At 38.8% G+C, this 23,816-nt stretch overlaps 1 protein-coding gene across 1 annotated transcript in view; it reads right to left on the minus strand.

Moving 5' to 3' along the window:
• The window catches only part of LOC149252560 (uncharacterized), a 76,315-nt gene that overhangs the window by 31,425 nt on the left and 21,074 nt on the right, over positions 1 to 23,816 (minus strand). Inside the window, exon 2 of the mRNA XM_089454185.1 lies at positions 9,329 to 10,431. Within this exon, the coding sequence (XP_089310311.1) occupies positions 9,329 to 10,431 (1,103 nt within the window). The remainder of the gene's footprint in view (positions 1 to 9,328; positions 10,432 to 23,816) is intronic.

The raw sequence follows: 23,816 nt of genomic DNA on the forward strand, positions 1-23,816 counted from the left end.
ACCATCTGCCAAGTATATGGTGGAAGTGTGGAGCCGACTGGACAAAGTGAACTAGGTGCATCATCCTCATCCAAAAGGTGGAACATGAGCAATCAATGAGCGGTGTTGGGGATCCATGAAATAATTTTTGCTATGGTGGAGGCCCATGGCTCTCAATGCTCACCCTACAAGTGCCCATGTGGCCCTCTGGAGGGCTAGGACCCCATATAGAAAACCAAGCCCAAATGGAGACCCACCTACAATCCTACATAAGATCCAATGCATCCCCTTGCCCTCCAATACAGCAAATCATTAGAATAATCAAGTAAAAGTTTACAAATCATGGAATCAATGGGGCACTTCATGGTGGCATGCCCTTCCATAGCGGGCTTTGGCATGTACAAGTGTCTCCAATCTTAACAAGAGGGTTAACCAAGGACCTATTAGGTGGTTTCAACTTTTAAAGGGGGTGGCATGTCCATGGTAGTCCATCACATAGCAGGTGGCATATGATATAATGATGAGATGGAGTTGGGATCAAGGGAAAACTCCAAGCCACATGTTAGGAAACAAAGGTAGCTATAATAGGGGAAGCCCACACTTGGGTGTATGAGTGTAGGAGGGAGAAATCATGGTACATAAGTTACCTCGACCTTTGTGTTTCCACCCTTCTTCATATGCCTTTTGCCTTTTTATTGATTTTTCTTCGTAACTGCTCAGGGCTCCAAGGGATGAGAGCATGATGTGTGGTATATAGCAGTAGGTACCCCCTTTTTAGGTGGGGGGGTTCATTGCCCACCAGGGGTTGGGACAATCATGGGTTCCTCAATGTGGAGGGGACTCATCTAGGGCTCATAGGAACCAGGCTGATGGCCATAGATAAGTGGTAGAGCTTATGATTGGTTGTTTACCATGTGCTAAATGTGTATGTCCCGGCCATCTTTTGCATTTTGTGGTATGTTTCCTATTGTGGGTGACCAAATTATGCCTTTTCTTTTCTTTTTAGCTGAATCAACCTTCGGGGCATTGTTCCATGCCCAACCCAAAGTGTGGACAAGGGGAGGGGGAGGCGAACTTTGTGTGGAACCAGTGGACACATGTGGACTCGAATTGGAAAAATGATGAATGGGGTCAAAACGAGTTGAAGGGAGTGACATATATGGGAATCGAGAAGCAGGACCACGCAACCAAAATCGGGATTTCCCATGTCCATGTAGTGTCAACCCCAGAGCCAATAGCCAATAAAGGAGATCCCTAGGACTAGGATACAACACTAACCATCAAATTGGGCAAAGGAGACAAGAGCACAGACCTAGCCCACTCTTTCCGCCGAATCCCCCCACCAATCCATGCCCCAAAGTGTCCACGAAAAGTAAACAAAAAACACTCAATTATATCAATGAAAAGTCATAACTTTGGGGTCGGGAAACCCACCGTCAAACAAACAATCATAACAAATGGGCGAGGGAGCACATGGTTGGCTCAAGAGGTGGAGAAATAGGCACATCGAGCTATCTGGTGGCTACAAGGGGTTGTTGCATGTCAGTTGAGGACCATCAAGGAGAAAATTTTCTCCTATGCATTCTACCCATAGGTAATAGATCACAACAGCAATTTCAATTCTAAGTGAAACGTTATGCCCCCAACAAGTTGACCAAGTCAAACACAACTAGTCTCAAAAAAATCAAAGGAAGCTCAGGAGATATCAAGAACCTCCAACTTTGGCTCCTTCAGTTAAAAAAGAGAGAAGAGGGTTTGGGAGAATTTGAAGAGAGTTCAATCCACTAGTAGAATTTTTGTTCTACATTAGTGTTCCATAATTGGATAGTGCCAGAGAAGCGAGATACCTAGTAGACCAAGAATGAAGGGTCACTTGCAAAATTAAGTAATGTTATTTTTTTTCTTACCATAGCAATCCAATAATTAGTTTCAAGTAAATTTAAGTCTATTGAATAAGGTCGCAGCTAGGGTATTAATAGAATAAATTTAGTAAAAAACAAAATGTACCAATCTAAATTAGGAAAAATGACACAACAACTTATGCCCAATCAGAGTTATTCATTAAAATTTTGAACTTAATTCGGCTCCCTTCTAGAAAAATGGCCCAATTGAAGAAATACATACAACATTGTATCTAATACAGTTAATCAAGCCCTCCTTCGTTGATTTGGATCTCCTTGCTACCCCTTCCTTGGACCCAATACACGCACTAAGATGCCTCTCTCAATTTTCTGTTGTATGGTGTCTCCCCCTTCTCCTTAGCCTTGCATGTATAACTTTACATTGAGCTAAATCCCTAACCCTAACCTCTAAAATTATTGATGGCTGAGATTAGATATCGTCTCACTTGAGGTCAAGTGTTGAGATTAAAACATATTAACTAAAGTAATTCACTTTACTTTTCCTACATTTATTTTAGCTCAATAAGCCAACATAATAATTATGAGCCTTTCCTAAGTCTAACTTAGACTAATTTACACAAACAACCTGCTCATACTAGAGCAAGTGTTTAAGGAGACAGTGGGCAACTTTTGCGCGCCTAGATAATTATGCCTGTGCAGAAGTACCTGCCCGAGCTACAATCATCAACGCTCCCTCTTAGCAAGGGAGGAACTTTTGCCACTTGGAATTGACTTCATTCTTGGAACTACATCTGTTGCCTTGGCTGCTCCTTCTGAACTTGAAGCCTTCCCTGCCATTTACTATGGAAATATCCTTGAAGTCTTGCTTTCCTTGGCATGGTTCCTAGAAGCCTATTGCTCCTAAACATCTTGTAAGGTAATCTCATTGCAAGAGACCTTCTTGACAGATTTGGAGGAATCTTTCTATTGTTCCTCCCTTCCTGAACCTAAAGGCTGACTCCCTTTGAGTTGATCAACCTTGATCATTCTTCATTAGTTGGTCTACATGCTCCTTTCTCTCTATCATTGCTTTGCTTCATGCCATGACTTGAATAAGTTGGCCCTTTAGCCTATATATGTTTTTGTCTCTAACTCTTACGACATGTCCTTCATCAAAGCTAAATCCCATGGATTTTTTATCAATACCTTCCCATCCTGGAATGCTACACAGAACCCCTTCTCCATCATAAAGACTGAGAGCACACTCACTTGAGTTTCAACACCCAAAACACGTCCTTTACTTCCATCCTGCCTCCTAAATCAAGTTGAAATATCATTGTTCTAACCCCTTTAACTGCATGCTTGGCATCATCACCAAACTCCACATGTAGTTATGAGTGCCACTTAATCAAGCTATCAAATTGTTCCTATGATCCTTTGATATGCTTGTGGCTCCGCTATCTAATAGCCATGTACCCACTAGTAATGTTCCTGAGGTAAGGTAGGAAACAAGTACGAATTATGTTTCAAACTTCCTAGCAAACTTGTCGTGAACTTCTATAATGTAGCTACAGCTAACTGCATGCCCTTTCTCCCTTTCTTCCTCTCTGGACACTGTGAAGCATAGTATTTCATCTTATGACAAGCAAAACACTTGACCTTAGTCAAGTACTTCTTCTTTGGCTATGAAGTTGACTCCTTACCTCTACTACTCAAACCTTTGTTCTTCGTTGCCCCACTGGCAAGAGCAAGGCTCTCATCATCCCCACTCTTTTGTTTCACTCCAAACAAAGATTTCTCCTAGATTTCCTTATGGGTAAAATCATCCGACATTTCGTTCCAATCTGGTAGCTTTTCTCTTGCTAGAACGCTTATCATAAAGGTGGCCCAAGGTTTTGAGAACCCTAGCAAGGTTCTCCTTACTAGCTCACCATCTAGCAAGGCTACCCCAATAGCTACAAGCCCATCTCAAAGTAGTAGGATCCCAGTGAGGTATGACACCACAGAATATAATTCAGTCATCTTGGTGTTTCTAAGCTTCTCCCTCAACACCATTTTCCGATTTTGATTGCCACTATAATATAGGCTCATCAAACCAATCCACATCTCATGGGCATCCCTCCCTAATATGTGAGGGGTCATATGATTCTTCACCTCATCCATGATGATATGCCTAACCTTCACGTCTTTCATTTCGTGAGATGCCAGAGCCATAGCATCTAAAGGAGTTGTAACCTGGGTGACTGAAGACTCCCATAGCTTGTTCTCCTTGAGAACCAGTGCTATCCTCTCCTTCAATGGACTAAAGTTGTCCTTGAACCTCAGACCAATCAATGCCATGCCGAAATCGGAAAATTAGTGAAACATTCTATCACGCCCTAATTGGTATGATTTGCCTCTCTTCCTCTGAGAGATGACCTTCGCTAATCTCTGGGGGCTTCTAGTCTATTGCCTATGGATTTTTCTTCCACGCAACCCATTGGCACTGCACCTATGCCACTCAACCCCTTTCATAGCCTATCTAACTCCTACTCATGCCCAGCACACGTCTCTATGTCTAGCTTTGCCACGACTCATCCTTTTGTCGGTTGGTTGACTTCTACGTAGAGTGACCGGCCCCGACTCATGTTGCGGTTCCTTTTCTGACAACACCCAATCTCGCTCTCTTAGTTGTCATCCATCTCATTGTGTCCCAGTTGCTGGAGCAACGACAGTTGTTTTCATGCAGGCCCTAACCCTGCCATTTGCGGCGGTTAGCCTTATCACCTGTAGTAGTGTCTTCTCTACTCCTCAAGCACTTGTCACTAACCAAATCAATCCTGCATTGAGCACCCCAGTAATTGTTATAACCACCCCCTACTTCACCTTTCTCTCAGATTTTCTTTCAGTTGTCTCAGCTACAACAGTCATGTCATCAACCCGCTAGATTCTCTACATTGTGCGACCACTAGCTGGTAATCCCTTAGCAGCCGACCAATCCTTCTCAGCCCGAGACACCCTGCATCGTCGTGTTTGCAAATTGTTCCCACTGGTGTAAGTGCACTCCTGGTGGCCATGGTTTTTTTTTTTAAGTTCTCTCTGCCAACAATCAATGTGGCTCGGCTAGCCTGTCGGCCACTATCGCTAGCAACTAGCCCACATTTCTCCTTTTCGAATTTTATTTTAATCTTTAACTCATCCAAACACAAAAATCAGCCAAATTCAACCCCTTAAAAAAATTGCTCTTCAACCAAACCATACATTCGATTTCTTCGACCTGCCTAAAAAAATTCCGCATGTACGATTGCAATCAAACCTAGCCTTAGTGATCCAGTACAAACTTGGCACCTGTGATTATGAGATTGGTATCTCAATGTTTACGCTCTAATACCATTTTAATTTTTCTTATCCTAGCAATCCATCAATTACTTCTGAGCAAATTTAGGTTTACTAAATAAAATCACAACTAGGGTACTAAAAGAATAAATTTAGCAGAAAGCAATATGTACCAATTTCATTCATGTAAAATGACACAACAGATTCCATCCAATTAGAGTTCTTCATTAAAATTATGTACTTACTTGGGCTTCCTTCCTGGGAAAATGGCCAAACTGAGGAAATACATAAAATACTAGATTTGATCCAGTTGATCAAGCCCTCTTTCGCTGATCTAGATCTCCTTGCTGCCCTTTCGTCAAACCCAACACACTCACTGAGATGTCTCTCTTAATCTTGTGTTGTTGTATGGTGTCTTCTCCTTCTCCTTAGCCTTGCTTTTATAACTTTACATTGAGTTAAATCCCTATCCCTAATCTTCAAAGTGATTGACGGCTGAGAATGGATCTCGCCTCACTTGAGATCAAGGGTTGAGATAAACATATTCACTCGAGCGATTTACTTTACTTTTCCTAAGTTTACTTTAGCTCAATGAGCCAACATAATAATTATGTGTTTTTCCTAATTCTAACTTAGGCTAAGTTACACAAAAAACTTGCTCAAACTAGAGCAAGTGTCTAAGGAGACTTTGGGCGACGTCGCATGCCTCGACACTCAAACTTGTGCAGAAGTACCTGCTTGAGCTACAATCATCAACATGTAACAGGCCAGAATGGCTATTAAACTTCAAGGTAAGTCTTCACTACGATTTTTGCAAAATAGTCTTAATAAAACAATAAGGCATAGTCCACTTGCTAGAGTTCTTCCAACACAAGTTTCTTTGTTTTTCCAATGAAAATTTCTATATGGTAAATATTGAATCCATGTTTTTCTACGGTGTTTATTTGTCCTAATTTTGTGGATGATATGAATTTACAGTTATAAGAGCATTAAACATATGAAATTTCCACAACATTCTGGATTCTCACTATATTTATTGTATCACTATTCATAGAAGTACATACCATATATCTGTTGTAACCAATTGTCCAATGGAATATCTGCAGCAGTTTATAGACCCTATGGTATCACAAGGGGTTTCAGGTGAGACACAATACATCAGCTATGGTTACAGTTCTAAAATGAGAAATATTCCAGGTGTTGCAATACTGTAATCAGTAGATTCAAGCAAATAATGAGGAGCTGAAAAAGAAAGCCTAGCACTTGGAAGAGCAAAATTTAAGGATGCGGACAAAACTAGATAGAGATGCAAGAAAAGAGGACATTTAACATACCAATATTGGGATTTATATTCAAATTCTTATCATTGAAAAAGAATCACCGTGTAACCAAAGGCCATTCTCACCATTGTGTTGAATGCCAAGACAAATGAGAAAGGTTAAAATCAATCATTTTTGTATCCATTGCAAGATAATTGGGCACTAAAATGGCGACTGTTGGAAACTCCATCTGGAGCTTCACCCAAAGAATCATGAAGAAAGACCATGGAAGGTACAGCAGCCAAGATAAAGTAGGCAATAAGTTAAAAAAAAAGTACCAACAATACGAGAGGCAGTGAAAGGAGAAGCCAAGCTCTTCGAAAAGGGAGAAAGAAGCTTAAAAACTTCTAATATTGCAGCTTCATATTCATTGCAAGGTAGTCATAGTAAGAAATCTTGCCTAGATTCTCAGGTAGAGTTTTGCAAGTTCTCCAAGAATTGCATTGAAGAAAAGAAGAAGATCCAAAACCAAGAAACAAAGCCAAAGACCAAAGAGATGAGAACCATAGAAGGGATGAGAACCAAAGCAAAGAGACAATCCAGAGACCAAAGAGTTCAGAACCAGAGCCAAGAGACAAGCCAGAGAACAAAGAGTTCAGAACCAAAGCCAAGAACAGAGGCCAAAGAGTTCAGAGACAAAGCCAGAGACCAAAACCTCCTATATGGGGAAGTATGATCCAAAATAGATCACTATAATGTTTATTCACTCTTGGTATCCTTTGGAGGAAAAGCAAAGTCATAAACCAATTGACATTGTTTACAATGTTCTAGAAATGCAATGTGCATTTTAGACATTTCAAACAATAAACATAATTTTTTTCATGTTCTTATTTTTCAACTAAACCATTTAAATGTTTAGAATTTCTATAAAATACAAATTCCTTAGGGATTATGTTTGTTCAAAGTTCTATGCATCACTCCTTTCCACACCTAAGGCATGACTTATGCCGAAGTCAAAGAATATACATTATGATCACTTCTGAGAAATGTTTGAAAATAAATTATCAACCATATGCTATCATTTCTTTTGCCAAAATCAGATCTTGAAAATGTATGTTGTTGGACGTTATTATGTTAATGAAGATCTCCTATTCAAATAATCTTGCTACTTTTGTGTACGTGGTTATGGTTCATGTCCTATTCAAATAATCTTGCCACTTTTGTGTACATGGTTATGGTTCATGTCCTATCCAAATAATCTTGCTACGTGGTTATGGTTCATGTGGGTTTGATAAAGATCATGCTCTCTGCACGTCAAATGACAATACAGAAATAGAAACATGTTAGTGGAAACAAGTCTAGCTCATTTAATATCTAGTAAAATTTAAAACAAAACAAAAAAAACACTTCCCTGCTAGGTTGTGTCTACTCCTACAGGGGTAGTGAAAATCTTGTAGATTCAGTGTTATAATATTGCCTCAATGTTACCGTCAAATGTTTATCTCTCTCAGTAGGCTTTCATGATTAAATATTATCTATATAAATTATTTTTCATCCACAAAATATATTCAGTATGCAATGTTCTTCAAATCTGTCACCTTCATCATTGATTGCAGATGTCTGCCCATGAGTTGCAGAAAACTACATCAAGAGATGACTTGAATTCCTTAGTGTACAATTTTGGATACCAATGTCACAACCACTACGTTGTTTGGTTACAAGGTGCCCTCCCCATTTGCTTCTATGGCCTTCCCTAACTTGTGGTAGAAGTTCATGGTCTCACCTTCAACTCAAGGCCACTATTTCTTCTCTTGCACAGGCCTTTGACATACTTTCACTTCAGAGTCCAGGCATAATGATGCCTTTTATATTCAACCTTCTAATTCAGTAACTACTTAGGCTTCATAGACTCCAAAATCAATACAATGTTTTGGTATCATGTAGGATTTTATGTGGGTGCATCATTAGATGATGCAAACAATATAATGCGGACATATATATTAATGCTGCAGCAAGTAAATGACCAGAAAGCGAGGTAGGCTACCACACCACATATATTACGCTCTCAAGTTAAGAGCCCTCATTACATTATTATATAGCACACTAAGTTGGTTATGGTAATTTAGACACCTAACCACTCACCTTCGCAACTAACTTTTACATTGATCATATGTCCATTTACAATTAATATTAGTATCTACTAACATAACACTTACAATATAGAAGATACATTGATACCAAGTTGAGATCTATGTTCATTGTTTACTCCAACAAAATCTGCCTATGTTCTTCAACAGGCTAATACTCTATGTTCCTTAAAAGGTTTACCATAAAATACATATCCTGAAGCGTGTCAGCAAAATTCTAAGCATGTCCAGCGAAACCCCAAATCCCTAGGTGGGTCTGTACAATGAAGATGGCTATACCAGGGAAACTAATATGAGATAACATAACTTTATTAATGTCCAACAAATAACCAAAAGAAAGTTCAATGAGACTAGAAGCTACAATTAGTGTTACCAAACAGTAGGGGTGCCATAATATATCCCAGAAGCATAAAGACAAGTATACATTATCAAAGAAAACACGAACTAAATATTACATTCAATAGGAGGGGAAAGGGGAGAGAGAGAGTATCTAGAAGCCTGTAAGACAGGTTGATGAGGAAGAAGGTGAAGAGGAGAAAGTGTCCTACAGGACCTACACAGAGTCAACAAGCACAGGAAGTATCCAATGCACTGTCTAATGATGTCATCTGAAGAGCAATAATAAATAAATAGGAGAAAATTTATTAAGATGACAGAAAAGGAAAGAAATATTATCTAATATCCAGCATAATATAAACTGTGAATCTGCCCAACCTTGCATCAATACATAAAATCAAAAGATGAATAAGTTTGAACAGGTCCATGGAGAAAGGAAAGAAAAGTTGACCTGAAAGTGCAGTTTCACCTACTCCATAAACAGACTGTAGACCACTTTTTTCACCATAGTTGGAACTTGGTTGCTCTAGCAAATTAGAACATGCATTATCATCTAACAAAGAAACTGGTTGAGCCAACTTCTCTCTGATTTCAAATACATCTTGAGAAGCTGGTAATGAGCTCTCTCTTTTGGAAAAAATTCCCATGTAATCTGAATTATTACTAGGCAATGCAGAAAAACTTGACTTTTTAATTTGCTTTAGTTGCGAAGTACCGACTCCTCTTTCCTTCAACACCTGCTGAGCTGAGTCGACTGTCATACAACCAAAATCAGAAAAACAAGGCACTGGTAATTTTGCACTACTCTGTAAAACCTGTGTAAGAGGCCGGCGTCGATCACGTCTTTTCACAGAAGACTCCTCAGCATGGCCCACATGAGATCTTTTTCTTTTGAGGCCTAAAGAATGTCCTCTACTGCTGTTCAAAGGGCTTCCATTTCCCATGCAACGAGCAATGGAAGAGGGATTTCGCACACAGCCCTCTGAAGGGATTACTTTTCCAACATCTTCACAAACCGTAGCTAGATTGGGCTTCTTTCTTGGAGGCGCAATTCTCAACCCAAAGTCCTGCAGACCTCTCATCCTAGGTGTGCCTTCAGTGCCTTCGTCTTCCCAATTCATCTCACTTCCATGTCTGAGATTCTGAAGTGACAGTTGTACGGCATCAAACTGCGGAAGTGTCTGTTGACTTGATAAATTTAACTGCTCAGCATCCAGATGCAATTCAGAATCTAGAATGTCACCACAATTATCAGAGGCATGGTGGCTCTTATTTTTGTCATAATCAACAACACAATTTTGTGACTGCTTCACCACAGTGGCATGTTTATTTTCATCAATGTGGACTGTTTCAAGAGCAGAGGACTGTTTCTTTCGTTCAAACTGCAGTTTCTCAAGCTCAAGGGCATGAAGAATAGCATCTTCACGACGAGCATATTTTTCTCTCTTCTTTGTAGGAGCACCTGCACAAGATTCTGCCTTCAATATGCAATCATCAAACTCCCCACATCGAAATGCTTTTACTCGCTTGGATTTCTCCATATTATACCAATCCCTGAAAAGAATAAAACCTTACAAATTAAGTATTTCATAGAACATAAAAATGTTTTGATTTAAATTAAATAAAGATTACAGCTTCTCCATAATATACAAGCTACTGATTTGACAGTTGATGTGAATTAGAGAGTTAAAAACATACATATCCAAGATACCACAGAAACTATGTTCTATTAAAGTGTGAAATATTAAAGCACATACCAACTTGTCTCCAATAAGTAAGAATTTTGGAAACACCAAAACATGTTAAACTTACATGTATATTTTTCTGTTAGATTCTTGGATGGCAAGAAAGTGTCCCAGTGCTTTTACATGGTTTCAATGTTATGATGCCATGCACTACAAAACACTGATATTTGTATCATTTATGATATGTCTAAAATTGACTTCATTTGCAATCTAGTATATTTTATAAGAGGTGCCACTGTGATGGGAAAAAATGAGGTGTCCTATCTCCCCATTTTGTAACACTGTTGATAAGGATGGTTTTGAAGAAACTAGCAGCTGCCAGTTAATGAAACTTTGTAACACTTCTAAGATAGGCTAAAATGGATCCAAACATATAATATTGTCAGTTTATCACTGAGCATCTAAGGTTGTGAAGCTAAATACCCACCCAGCCGTCACTTTTTATCATCCTGAAGATGGAAATATAAGGCTCCTTTTAGAAGATTTGTTCATTGGCTTCAGATTTGAGCATCTTTAATCTTATATTTACTCAAACATTTTTCGTATTTGGTTTAAATCCCATGTTTGATCCATGTTCATTTCCAAGCTATTGTAATTAGTAAATGCCTATAGCATATCATCTTACAAAAGATTATAACAGTGGTATAGACTCAAACATTGTAGCCAACTGAATTTTATGTTGAACTTCTTTGATACTACTAAATCTGCAACAACAAAAAATTCCCATTTATGTGGCTTTCTGCTGGCTCCTAATAGTGGTTTCAAAACTTGAAGACCATATCTGTGGAGTTGCCATTGTAGGGAAACTTTAAACTTTTTTTTATTGAAGAATTGCATGGACATTTTATGGATTTTCATCCATAGAATTATTTGGAGATGCACAGACGTTTCTTCTTACACCTTAATGGTGTTGACCCAATATCTAAACTTGTTCTACCAAGTAATTTCAATGCCATTTCCTGAATGATTTCAAGGATAATTTTTTCAGGACAGTTCCAAGATAAATTCCTTCAGAAAATTCAAGTCTTTATAAGTATTTTTCTACATCTATCAATCTGGTTGTAAATCTATGGACTTGACAGGATTATAGGTGGAAACATAATTTAAAATTTGAGCACTCTATGGAGCTTGTTGGTGTTAGCTTTCAGGGCTGCCCCGAAAGTGATACACCATGCTTGGGGTGCATGGTGTGTTGACTACCCTTAGGACATAAACATTGCAGATAGCTTACTCATAGATTGCTATGCCTTGACTCAATGCCTATGTGCCACACTTCCACAGGAGGTTTGAGGCCTATGTGCCACACTTCCATAGGAGGTTTGAGGCCTATGTGCCATGCTTCCTTAGGAGGTTTGAGGCCTATGTGCATTGTGGTTTAGTTACTTCATCATGGAGTGCACACATGGAGACTTTGGTTGCTCACTTGGGATGATGACCCACTTGGAGGAGAATTGGGGACACTTGGTTGCTTGCATGGAGGCTTGTACTTCACTGAAGAACACTTAGTTTGAGGAGTGATCATGTGGTGGACCAAGAGGTACTCATGGCTTAGGAGATAGCATTGGAGCATTAGAGCCCTATAAAGGAGGAGCATTAGACACATCTTGTGAAGCACACACCTCGGGATGACTCTTTGTTGGACGTGAACGCATTGGAGCTTAACATGTGCCACCAAAAGTTTGTCACTTAGAGTTGAAATACTTCACATGTGAGCCTATCTATTATTAGTTAGGTCATTTGCTGTGGACAAGGTCCATTTTGCTACCATTGGCCTCACTCACCCTTCATATAAATACAAGGAGAATAGAGTTGTTTCATTGATTTATTCACTCACATGCTTGTATTAGAGATGTGAGAGCTAGAGCAAATTGATCTCTTTATTATACTCTTCTTTATTGTACTTTGCTCTTTTTCTTTGAGTGCGAAGGTTCATGAGGAGATTCAAGAAGAATTCTGGAGTTAGGGTTTGATCTAAGAAGACAAAGAATAGTCAAGTTTGGGAGAAACCTCAAAGGAGCAAATGAAACTCTTATTCCTGTAATTCTTGTGAGAAAAGAAGACTAGGGTTTTGTGGCATTTGGAAACCCTAGTATTACTTGTGTAGGTGCTAAGGAGGACTTGCCAGTGTGTATGTAAGTGCTTGTGATTCTTTCATGAAGCGACCAACTTTGGATGGAAGTAATTTGTAGCTTGGAGGAGTTGGTAGCTAAGGCTTTCTTTTTGTCTCCTTGGCTAGGGTTTGGAGAAATGAATTGCACCAACTTGTATTAAGCTGTTGCTATGTACTAGTAACTTCATCTTATATGTATCACTTAACAAAATCTGCTCAAAATTATGTCAAATCTTCATGCATAGCTAGCACTAGAAACTACTCATACATCATGAGAACATACACTGAAAATCAAATCTGCAAGTACAAAATTTGGGCAGCAAAGCATACTTCAAAATATATTATGTCAAATCAGCATGCATAACTATCACTAGAAACTACTCATGCATCATAAGAAAATGAGCTGAAAATCAAATCTACCAGTACACAACGTTTGATTTTCAGCTTATGTTCTCATGATGCATGAGTAGTTTCTATTGCTAGTTATGCATGCTCATTTGAAATAATATTGAACAAATTTTATTAAGTGATTTAACAAACATATAAAAGCTAAGGGGGACATTTAGGACCGTAAAAATTATTCTGTAATAAGCATTTTCACATCTGTTATATACTTGGAATATGTCTCTTAACGGATCAAAATACTATTCCATTGAAGTGCACTTGTTCAGTATTTATTTTCTTGGGCTGCCTTGTGATTTTGGGTGAAAACAGTGTTATCGTAACTGAACCAGAAAACCTTGTGGACCGGGAACTGATCAGAACCGGACCAGAACCAATAAAAAAAACCAAACCAAAAAACTAGTTGACCAAAAACACATAAAATATTCAAATTTTAAACAAAAACACATATATTCATGTGCATCCATATAAATCCAAACCATTTGTACACAAATAAGCAAAAGTTTTCATTTATATAGCATGTAAGGTTGTTTGTCGAGTTCTCGTTGCTAAGTACCTCACATATCGGAAGGTCACAGGGTCAAATTTCCTTGACACCCTTGGGATTAGGCCTTGCTAGTTTGGCCGACGGTAGATTCCTTCGGGTTGATCTACTTGGATTTTCCCGTGGATATAGCGGCCACTCAGTGTTTGTGATCTACTTGGATGTAAGGGTGCACATAACCAAAATAGCATCGAGTGCAATCCGTCTTTGAACTGAAAATACATCAACAAATAGGCTCTAGATGGCCTCTAGCATTCAAAAAAATCATGCTACAAAAAATACCTACATATCATCAAAATCATTGCCTATGTTGGGATCTTCATCATCAATATAACCCTCTAAGCATTAAAATAAGATAGAAAAAACTTAGCATGTCAAGTCAAGGTTTTGTTTGAGTGATGGGTACATTTTTAGTAGAGTCGTGATAGAGGAGTTCGACAACCAATTTCACCAACATCAAAGTACATAGAGGACTTGGTGCTATACCCTCGTACATAACAAAATCCAATGGAAACATTGCAATCCCCCCAATACTAAAATCTTGAAAAACTGATAAGTTTGTCGGATTTTGAGTGAGATCTAAAATTCTACTTTCTCCATATGAAACCCAATGAGGTTGGAACCAATCTCAAGCATCCTGAGTCATTTCATGGTAATGTTAAAAATTGAAGTAGAAGGATGAAAATGAAAGATAAAGGAGTGACATTCTCCTTTATCTTTCATTTTCATCCTTTTACTTTAAGAATTTAATATTAACAAGAATTGCATAGCAATACTAGGGCGATAGGCTTGAATATTAGGCTGGCCTAGAGGAAAATTAGAAGTGGACCAACCAAATGAAAAAATAAAAAATAAAAAAGCATTTTTTAAGCTGGCTCACGTGGGTATGGACCACACGAAACTGGTCCCAAACTGACTAGTTCCATTACAGAACCAATTGGTTCAGTATGGAACTGGCCTATTCCGGTTCTGAAGCCCGAACCGGACCGTTTTTGTGCCCAAACCGATTGGACTGACCAGTTTTACCAATTCCAATAACATTGGTTGAAAATAAGTGAAGTACACACTATAGTAATTTATATTTCAAATTCAGGCCTAACACTGAAAATTCACAAGAATAGATCTAGGAAACCCCAAGATTGAAATGAAATTTCCCAAATTGCATTAATTGCAAACAAAACCTTTTCTAATAAAATATATTGACAACTATTATAAGTTTATAAAAAAGCTTCGAGGATTAGTTCAAGTGATTTGACTTGCCATGCCAAGGGCCAAGAAGGCCACAAGTTCAAATCCACCTGAGTCCCCAGGGGTAAGGCATGCATGTTGCCAAGGAGGCCATAGGTCACAGGTTCAAATTTGGTTGAGTTACTTAAAGTTGCCATTGGCCATTGTGATTGGAGCTTTAGTTGCCCTCCATCTAGATATTTTGGAGAAGAATGGGAGAGCCTGTGAGGTTTTCAATAGAAATAAAATCTTTAAAGAGAGACTAAAATATGTGTCAAAGTTGAAACCTTGTTCTAATAAATTTTGTTCACATGTATTATACGTCTTGTAGAAAAGCAAACTAGAAATTCACTTATATTGTTTTGTCAAACTTTGTGTTATAATATGGTAATATAATTACAATTTTATATTAATAAATGTTTTATGTGCATTCATATTAGGCCCATGGACTAAGATAGATTGGTTCCCTTGTCCCACAAGCAAGGGGGTCTGATACATCAATTTGGCATTTGGCTAGGTTGTGACCGTAAATTAGATTACTTTTATTATTTATTACAACTATTATTATATTAGTAGGTAATAATGGTCACACATACTTAGGAGCATTAGAGAGCTCCCTAATACACTTGACTCCCCCAATTTTTCCTATTTTTTCTGATTTTTTAGATCGTTTTTTATATTGTGGATTCTTAAATGGGATCCCATGTTTCCCAAGTTCCTGCTTTTTCACATGTCGCCCTCAGTGCGAAGGCACAAGTGTTGTCGATTATGTCTTTTCTAGCCAGAACTTACTCCCCTTCATTCACCACTTAACTTTCTCCCCCATCCCCCTTGCAAACCACGTTGTTCTTTCCTTCTCTCTACAAGTTGAAACCCTTCTCTCTCCTGCCACACCCCACATCTCCCAAGGCCCACCCCCTATTACTTTGTGCTTCGAGGAGGGGGACCTAGACACATTTACTTCCCACTCCGCCAAATGCTCCCCTCTAAGACCCAATTCGTCTCATTAGACTCAGCTTCTACCATATACACCTGCCTCTCATCCATCATTTGGGACGCAACCCTCAAGTCCTACCCTCACTCCACTCAGCCCACTTCCACCTCCCCAAAAACCAACTCCTGTCCTATGAATCGTTGGTGTGATGAAGAATGCAAGGCTCTCCATTGCCAACTTCAGTATGCAATTACCCATGCTCACCCCTCTTACCCCAACATCAAAGCCTCCTATTGTCGTCTTCTCCACTGCAAGAAATGCCTCTCTATCTCTCAAAAGAGATGAGAGTTGTGTACATCCTTTAATCACTCTCGTAAACATTAATTTCACATCATCTTATTCTTGCACATCTCCACCCTTTATGATATTCCTAAGCAGCCCTAGATTCAGGGTACATCTTTGCCTTCTTCAAGCCTCTTATTCTCAAGTAAGGACATTAGAGAGGACGTGTGGGTGAGAAACAACAACAAAGCAATAGACAAGGATGGTTTCCAAGTAGAGTTCTTTAAACATGGTCTATGTCCTTTAGTTCCTTACTTGGTTGGTCTCTTTAACCATGTGGCCTGTACAAGTTTTCCATTAACATGGTCATATCACATCATTCACCTGATACACAAATAAGGAACAAACTCTGATCCCAATAACTACACTAAAATCATGGTGGGCCACACATTCTCCAAGCTCTATGCTACAGTTCCCCACTTGAAGCTCTCTAGGGAGCTTGAGCGACAACATCTCATAGCTAGAGGATAGGCCGAATTCTGACATAAATACCAAACTATTGATCACATCCTTACACTCAGGGCCATCATTGAGGAAGCTCGTCATTGCTCTTCAAAAGTTTATTGCTGTCTTGTAGACTTTTGGAAAGCTTTTGATTTTGTTACTAGGGAGGCTCTATTCCAAAGACACATAGACTTTGGTATCTCAAACACCCTATTATCAGCCATCACGCATATACACAAGCCAATCCTCAGTCACTTGCTCACATCACATGGCCTATCAAATTTCAATTAGAGTACTATTGGGGTTAAACAAATTTGCCCCCCTACACCCCACATTATTTGGGTTCTATATTGATGAGTTGGAGCCCTTCACCTAACACATCCAAGATGGTGATGGTTGCCTTCTACACCATGTTTTGATTTCCATCCCTTTGTTTGTAGATGATATGGTCCTTCTAGCCTCATCCTTGGACAGATTTCAAAGACAACTAGATGCCCTAGCCCTTTTATGTGATCTTCATCAATTGACAATCATTGTAGGTAAAACAAAGGTCACAATCTTCAATGCATCAAAAACGATTCTCTTTGATTACCACTACTTTTTCAAAGATGAGAAGACTGAGATCACCACCACATATACCTATATTGTGATACTATTCATCCAAGATGATGACGGTTACCTTCTACACCATGTTTTGATTCCTATTCTTTTGTTTGTAGATGAAGTGGTCCTTCTAGCCTCATCCTTGGACAGATTGCAAAGACAACTAGATGCCCTAGCCCTTTTATGTGATCTTCATCAGTTAACGACCATCCTAGGTAAAACCAAGGTCACAATCTTCAACACATCAAAAAAGATTCTCTTTGATTACCGCTACTTTTTCAAAGATGAGAAGATTGAGATCACCACCATATATACCTATATTGTGATATCATTCACAAGTCCTCGCTTTAGTTTGCAACATTCACTTCATCCCCGAAGCAACAAGGGTTATGGGTCCTTGGCCCTCCTAGAGGGATAGTGTTTTCAGCACCACTTTTAGGACATATAGTCCAAGATGTCGTTGATGAAAACTTATGTCCAACCCACACTTCTATATGAGTCTGAGGTTTGGGGACCCACTCTACTAGAGTCTAATTGGTCCTTGGTAGAGAGAGTACATGCCATCCACCTTTGTCAATTCATTCAATGCAAACAAACAGTTCCTCAGCCCATCATCCCTGCAAAGTTTGGCTCTCACTTCTTCTGACTTGAGGCAATGATCTATCTCATCTCACTTCTACACCATGTTCAGAGTTTTGTTTATACAACATAGGGACATGACAAATATCCATACTTGGCCTACTGTTCACAAGAGTCCATTGCAACAGCTAATCCTTTGGCTTGGTCTCAAAGACGGTACACTGTTGTCTCAAATCTCCCTACTTTAGCCAGTATTATGTTGGACCAACTTCCTCCATTTAGATATTCCTTATGTGTACCTAACCACATCTTACCAACCAAACAGGAGATGAATACAATCACTCATGAGAAAACCTACAAGAAATATGTATAGGTCACTTGGATAAAACCCTCAAAGTGGGTTACATCTGAAGATGGCCTTTTATGCCAAGCACTTATATAGGAGGCTTTTTAGTACTCCTACTTTGTATTGACACCATAATGATGAGGCATGGACTCGTTATTCATCCGCATTACATGTTTTTCCATCGAATGCATGCCCTTCAAATTCCCTTAGTGAAGTTCAAAGTTGGCTCTCATTGAGAGCGGATTGAGACGGACTGCTAGATAGAATGCTTAGATGGGATCTACCAAATATGTCATTTCCAAGAGATTGAGTCACAGGGGCACTTCATCTTCTGTTGCCCCATTTATTATGAGATCTATGGGAGAGTTCATTGCCTATACAGAGGGATCCAAACCCTCTCTAGTTTCTTCCAATACTCATACCAGAGATGTCCAACTCACATGCCCTCAAACTTCATAAGTTCGTACTCACACTCTTCAACCTTCTCTTAGGCCGAATATTGTTCAATGGATTACCTCCTCCTTTATGGTGCTCCCATCAACTAGGGGCACTAAGAGACAAGTTGAAGATAACATTGCTTCTAGCTCCAGGTCAATATGGACCAAAGGGACCTTACCCCATCACCAAATACCATAGAGACATTACAAAACCAGATCCCTTACCAACAGGCAAAGCAAATCACCTAGACATTAACAGCGCGGTAGATGGTCCAAATCTTCTCCTAGCTCCTCCTTAAGGCATCTCTCCTAGATCCTTTCCCTCTATATATCTCCCTCCCAATGCGGCTTCCCACACTTGGATTCAAGGGTTTTCCCATGTTCGCATATAGACATAACATTTCTACTTTGCCTCTTGTTCTTTATCTAGGAGGCATTTTAGTACTCCTGCTTTGTATTGACATCATTGTACTCACTAGTCCCATTAACCTACTTTTATGGTCATTTGTTGGACATTAATATAATTATCTTATCTCAACTTATTGTATCTTCTTATCACTCCCAACTTGTCTTTTCTTGCAAATTTGCATGAATCTTCTTTCCATTTCAAAGACCCATACCCACATTCTAGATCCCCATGCAAAATAGATTCTCACGGTCACAAGAACTAATTAAACAACTTTTATGTGCAACTCCAACTAATTACCATCCTACATTAATAGATTTTATTCTTTTATCAAAACTAATACTTATTTCTTAAAATAAATCCACTAATAATTGGCACAAATCTCATGTCATTGTCAGTGTCTAGCATGTATGATCTAAAGAGAATTCATCACACAAATATCCTCCCAAGGATTACCTACCCAATCATTGTTCATCCTTTTTTTTCAAAAAAAAATCCATTCTAAACTTAAGAATTGTACACAAAGTAATGTTTTGGCATAAACTAGTTACTTCTTACTACAATCTCAATCCAACACCCACAAATTCTTCACAAGCTCAAGTCACTACTTCAATATTGACACTTGTTCCACGAGCTCCAAAGCATCATCTATTCATATAGCAATCTATATTGGTCAATAGAACTATTTCACTAAATGATTGCATATCTGAGAGATAAAACATCAACTTGTTTAGTTTCACACGCAATTCCTTTCAATATTTGCTTCTTAGTAATCTTGCTTCACCAGAACCTAATAACCACCAACTTGAACACTCTTTAGTACCATGAAAGTGCTCCTAAATATCTTATAATCCCTCTCTAACTCGTCCATGACTAAACCTCATATCATGACCCAAATCTACTTTTAAGACCCATCCAAGTGTGGCTAGGCTTCTTGCAATTGTGCTTGTAATTGGGCAAATTGATTTGGACCCCGCACCCTCGACGACATAAATGTACAAAAATGTCTCAATCTTGAAGCTTTGCTTAGAACATTCAAATAGTATTATTCAAGCATCTAGCATACAATTCCTTATTATTTTTTAAATTAATCCTCTAGTTGTAAGACAACCTTCAAACACCTAATCTTCACCAAAGAATCATAAGATTGTTTGCAATTTTATGTCTCAACAAATTGCTCCTAACTTACTCCCAAGGTTTCATAGTCTAACTCTTTAAAAACTAATCTCTCCCTTGGGGACATCTTCAAGCAGTGTTTTGGCTCCTCCTTTCTGGTCAATGGTTCATTAGGGATGTTCTTTCCGCTTCTTCCTTGAGTTATCTAATGTCATAAATATTGTAACTTTTCTCTTCCAATAATTTAGCATGCTTCATTTTATGATACACATCCTAGCTTTATAGGAAATGCTCTAACACTCCTTGAAAATATCAAAACTATATTATGCTTTTGAATCCCATTTATCTATTTTTAGTCATTTGTGGACATTAAAATTGTCTTATGTTATCTTATTTGCAAGCCCAGTTGCTTCTCCTATTAATCTTGACTTATAAAATCACATTATTTGCTTACTTTCAAATCCAAGCTAGCTTATACGCAAATAAATATCAACCAATCATGGTAGGGCATACATTCTCAAAATTATATGCTACAATTCTTCATATATGGCTCTTGAATGTTGGAGAGCAGGCGCTTGAGTATGACAATTCAAGCAAACTTCCACCCATAGTCATAAACCCAATACCTAGGGCAATATCAAAGAGGCTCATCATGACTCTTCAAATTCATATGTGGCATCATAGAATTTCAAAAGATGCTCAACTTGGCTCTAAGGGGGGCTTAGTTACAAATGCTCTATGACACTGGCATTTCAAAGACCCTCCTAATGGTCTAAGTCACGTGGTTCGAATTCGAGTTCGACAATGATTAAGTTCAATTCGAGTTCGAATATTTTGATGAGGTTCGCCATTAGGTTCATCTCTCTCTCTCTCTCTCACTCTCACACACACAATATATATATAAACCTAAAAATATATATAACATAAAATATAAGAAATCAACATCCATAAACATAAAAAATGTTATCATGGACTCGGAAATTGCAAGAACAGATTGTTGTGACACAATGTTATGAGCTTGATCTATGAACACGATCAATGGCCATGAGGTTTGATGAGGTTCATCAAACCTCAAAATTTTCTTTTAGTTCACCAAATTTCAAACCTCAAGGTTGAAGTTCGGTGAACCTTGTGACATAGCTAATGGTCGTCATGAGACTCTACAAATCAATGATCAATAGCCTTTCAAATTGTACATGATCTTTCTGACTTCCTCTAACGCACCATTCGCGTTAAGCAATGGTGGCCCCTCTCACTGACTCTCTTGTAAATCCCAACATATTTAGGGCAATGATGGGCACCTTCTACACCATGTCTTGATATCCCTGCTCCTCTTTGTTGATGACCTAATTATGTTGTCCTCCTCACCTAAGGGCTTGTAGAGACATATCAATCCCTTACACAGCTTCTACGACCATCAATAGTGAATAGTCAACTTAGGTAAAACAAAGATCATGACCTTTAACGCATCAAAGAGGACTCTCTCCAACTTTCATTTCTATTTTCGAGGGAAGAGATAAGGAACATCATAGCTTGTAACTACATGGGAGTCTATTTGTGGGGCCATAGTTTAGCATGCATCAAGGCCTCCAACACCAAAACAAGGGATATGTGGTTCCCTTGCCCTCCTTGAGAGGCAACACTTCCAAAGCAAATCCCAAGACATTGTATCAAAGATTCACCTCTTGAATACAATCATCAAACCAATGGTCCTCCATAAGATAAAGAACATACAAGAGAACTATCCCCACCAATATTTTTTGGCAAAATTCGAACCCATCCCTTCAAACTTGAGGTCGTTTTCTATCTAGCATCATTCCTTCAAAAGTTCAAATCTTTGGGGACTTCATTTCTAGGAGGGATCAATCCTCCAATCTCACAGTTTATTCTTCCAAGACCATTACCTCAATAAGCACACTTACACCTGCCCACAAATGTTTCTTGGAGGCCTCTAGGCTTCTTCAACCAATGGCAATAGCCTTAGAACATCTACTCCTTTTCATGTACTCAATAGATGTGCCATGACACCTCCTCCCATCTAAACAATATATCGATATATTAAATAGGGCACCTACAAACCAGTGTTGTGAACATCGCAATCAGGATTAAATCGACGAGGGGGATAAACAAAAAACAAAAACAAAATCGGGAAAAAAATCGGCAAATACAAAAATATTCATTTTTTCAATTTTTTTAATATCTAAAGCATCTACAACATAAAATAAATGCATTGACACATAAATATGATAAATAACTAATATATAAGATATGTAATATCATTTCAAGTGCTACATCACACATAACAGTGAATCATGTCCTGAATAGTAAGTCTTGACTACTCACTCCCAACTCAGCCTCAAAATATCAACAAAAAATATAACAATGTATCTCATATCATGAGTCATAATGTCATCTACAATGAAATGAACCAAATAACTAATACTATTGATTTCCTCTGCCCGTCTTGCGAGAAAATGCAATAGCTTTCCCTTTCCCTCTAGATGTAGATGCCGGTGGAGTTGGCAGTGGACTCTGCTGCGCTCTAGAAGCTGAAGAACTAGGAGCTATAGGAGGTAGACCACGTCCTCTACTGATGGCAGCGTTAGCCTGGGTAGGTGATGTCACCTCCTCCTCCTGTTGCTCCTCCTCCTCCTCTGCCCCCTCTACGCCTTCCACTACCTCCTGCTCTAACCAATCATAGCCAAATTCCATGAGAGGCCTCTCAGCCTCAACCCTTCATGCAGCAGTGGTGTCAATCACATTCCAATGAGATGGCCTCCATATCAGGAGTCCTCTCAAGTTGCCTCACCCACAATCGAAGATTGTAGTAGACGTAGACCATGTCATTAAGTTGCTAGGACTCCAACCTGTACAAAGATCATAAAATAATAATTATAAAAAATATATATTATTTAATGAATTCAAAAAATTAATTGGAAATTTGGAATATTTTAAGTTTAACATGTTGCGCTTCTTGGTGTGTATTTTTTCAAATACACTCCAGTTGCGCTCGCATCCTGAGGAGCTACATGTTTGGCTGAGGATTCGAATGGAAAGCTTTCGCAGATGGGGTACTCTGGCACCATAGCTTCTCCACCATGCATCTACAACAAAATTACAATTAAGATAAACAGAAGAAAAAAATGAAATTTGAAAGTTGAAGCAAAGTATGAAGTTATGAACTTGAAGAGACAATGAAATTTGAAACAAACTAAAAAATATCTGGCATTTTAGTCTTCCTATCAACCACAGCCATCTCAAAGCTAAATGTGCCACCTGCCATCCTGTATATCTCCATTTCTTTGGAGATTTCTGCACGTTCTGCTAGAGATGCCACCATCCTCTAAACATGGGTGAAGAATCCATCCATGATCTCAGCATCAAATACGAATCCACAGGGGTAAGAAAATGCGGGGTTCAGGTAGATCCATGCAGCATGAATGAGACGATAGAGTATATTGTTCCATCGTTCATCAATCACTTCCCATAGGAGGAGTTGTTTTTAAAACCCCTCATCTCCCTTATCATCATAGTAGGCCCGAATGGATTCTTTGGCCCTGTCCATGGCCTCATACAAATAGCCCATTGCAGGCTTGTCACCATCAACTAATCAAAGAACCTTTACCAAAGGTTCAGTAATGTTGCACACCTCCTGCACTCCCGCCCAGAGGTTTTCCTGGTACTAAACTAATCTGCATATGGCC

Source organism: Pinus tabuliformis, chromosome 7, assembly GCF_031772625.1.
Source record: "Pinus tabuliformis cultivar Carrire ecotype Pingquan chromosome 7, CPIR1, whole genome shotgun sequence".
Classification (NCBI taxonomy): domain Eukaryota; kingdom Viridiplantae; phylum Streptophyta; class Pinopsida; order Pinales; family Pinaceae; genus Pinus; species Pinus tabuliformis.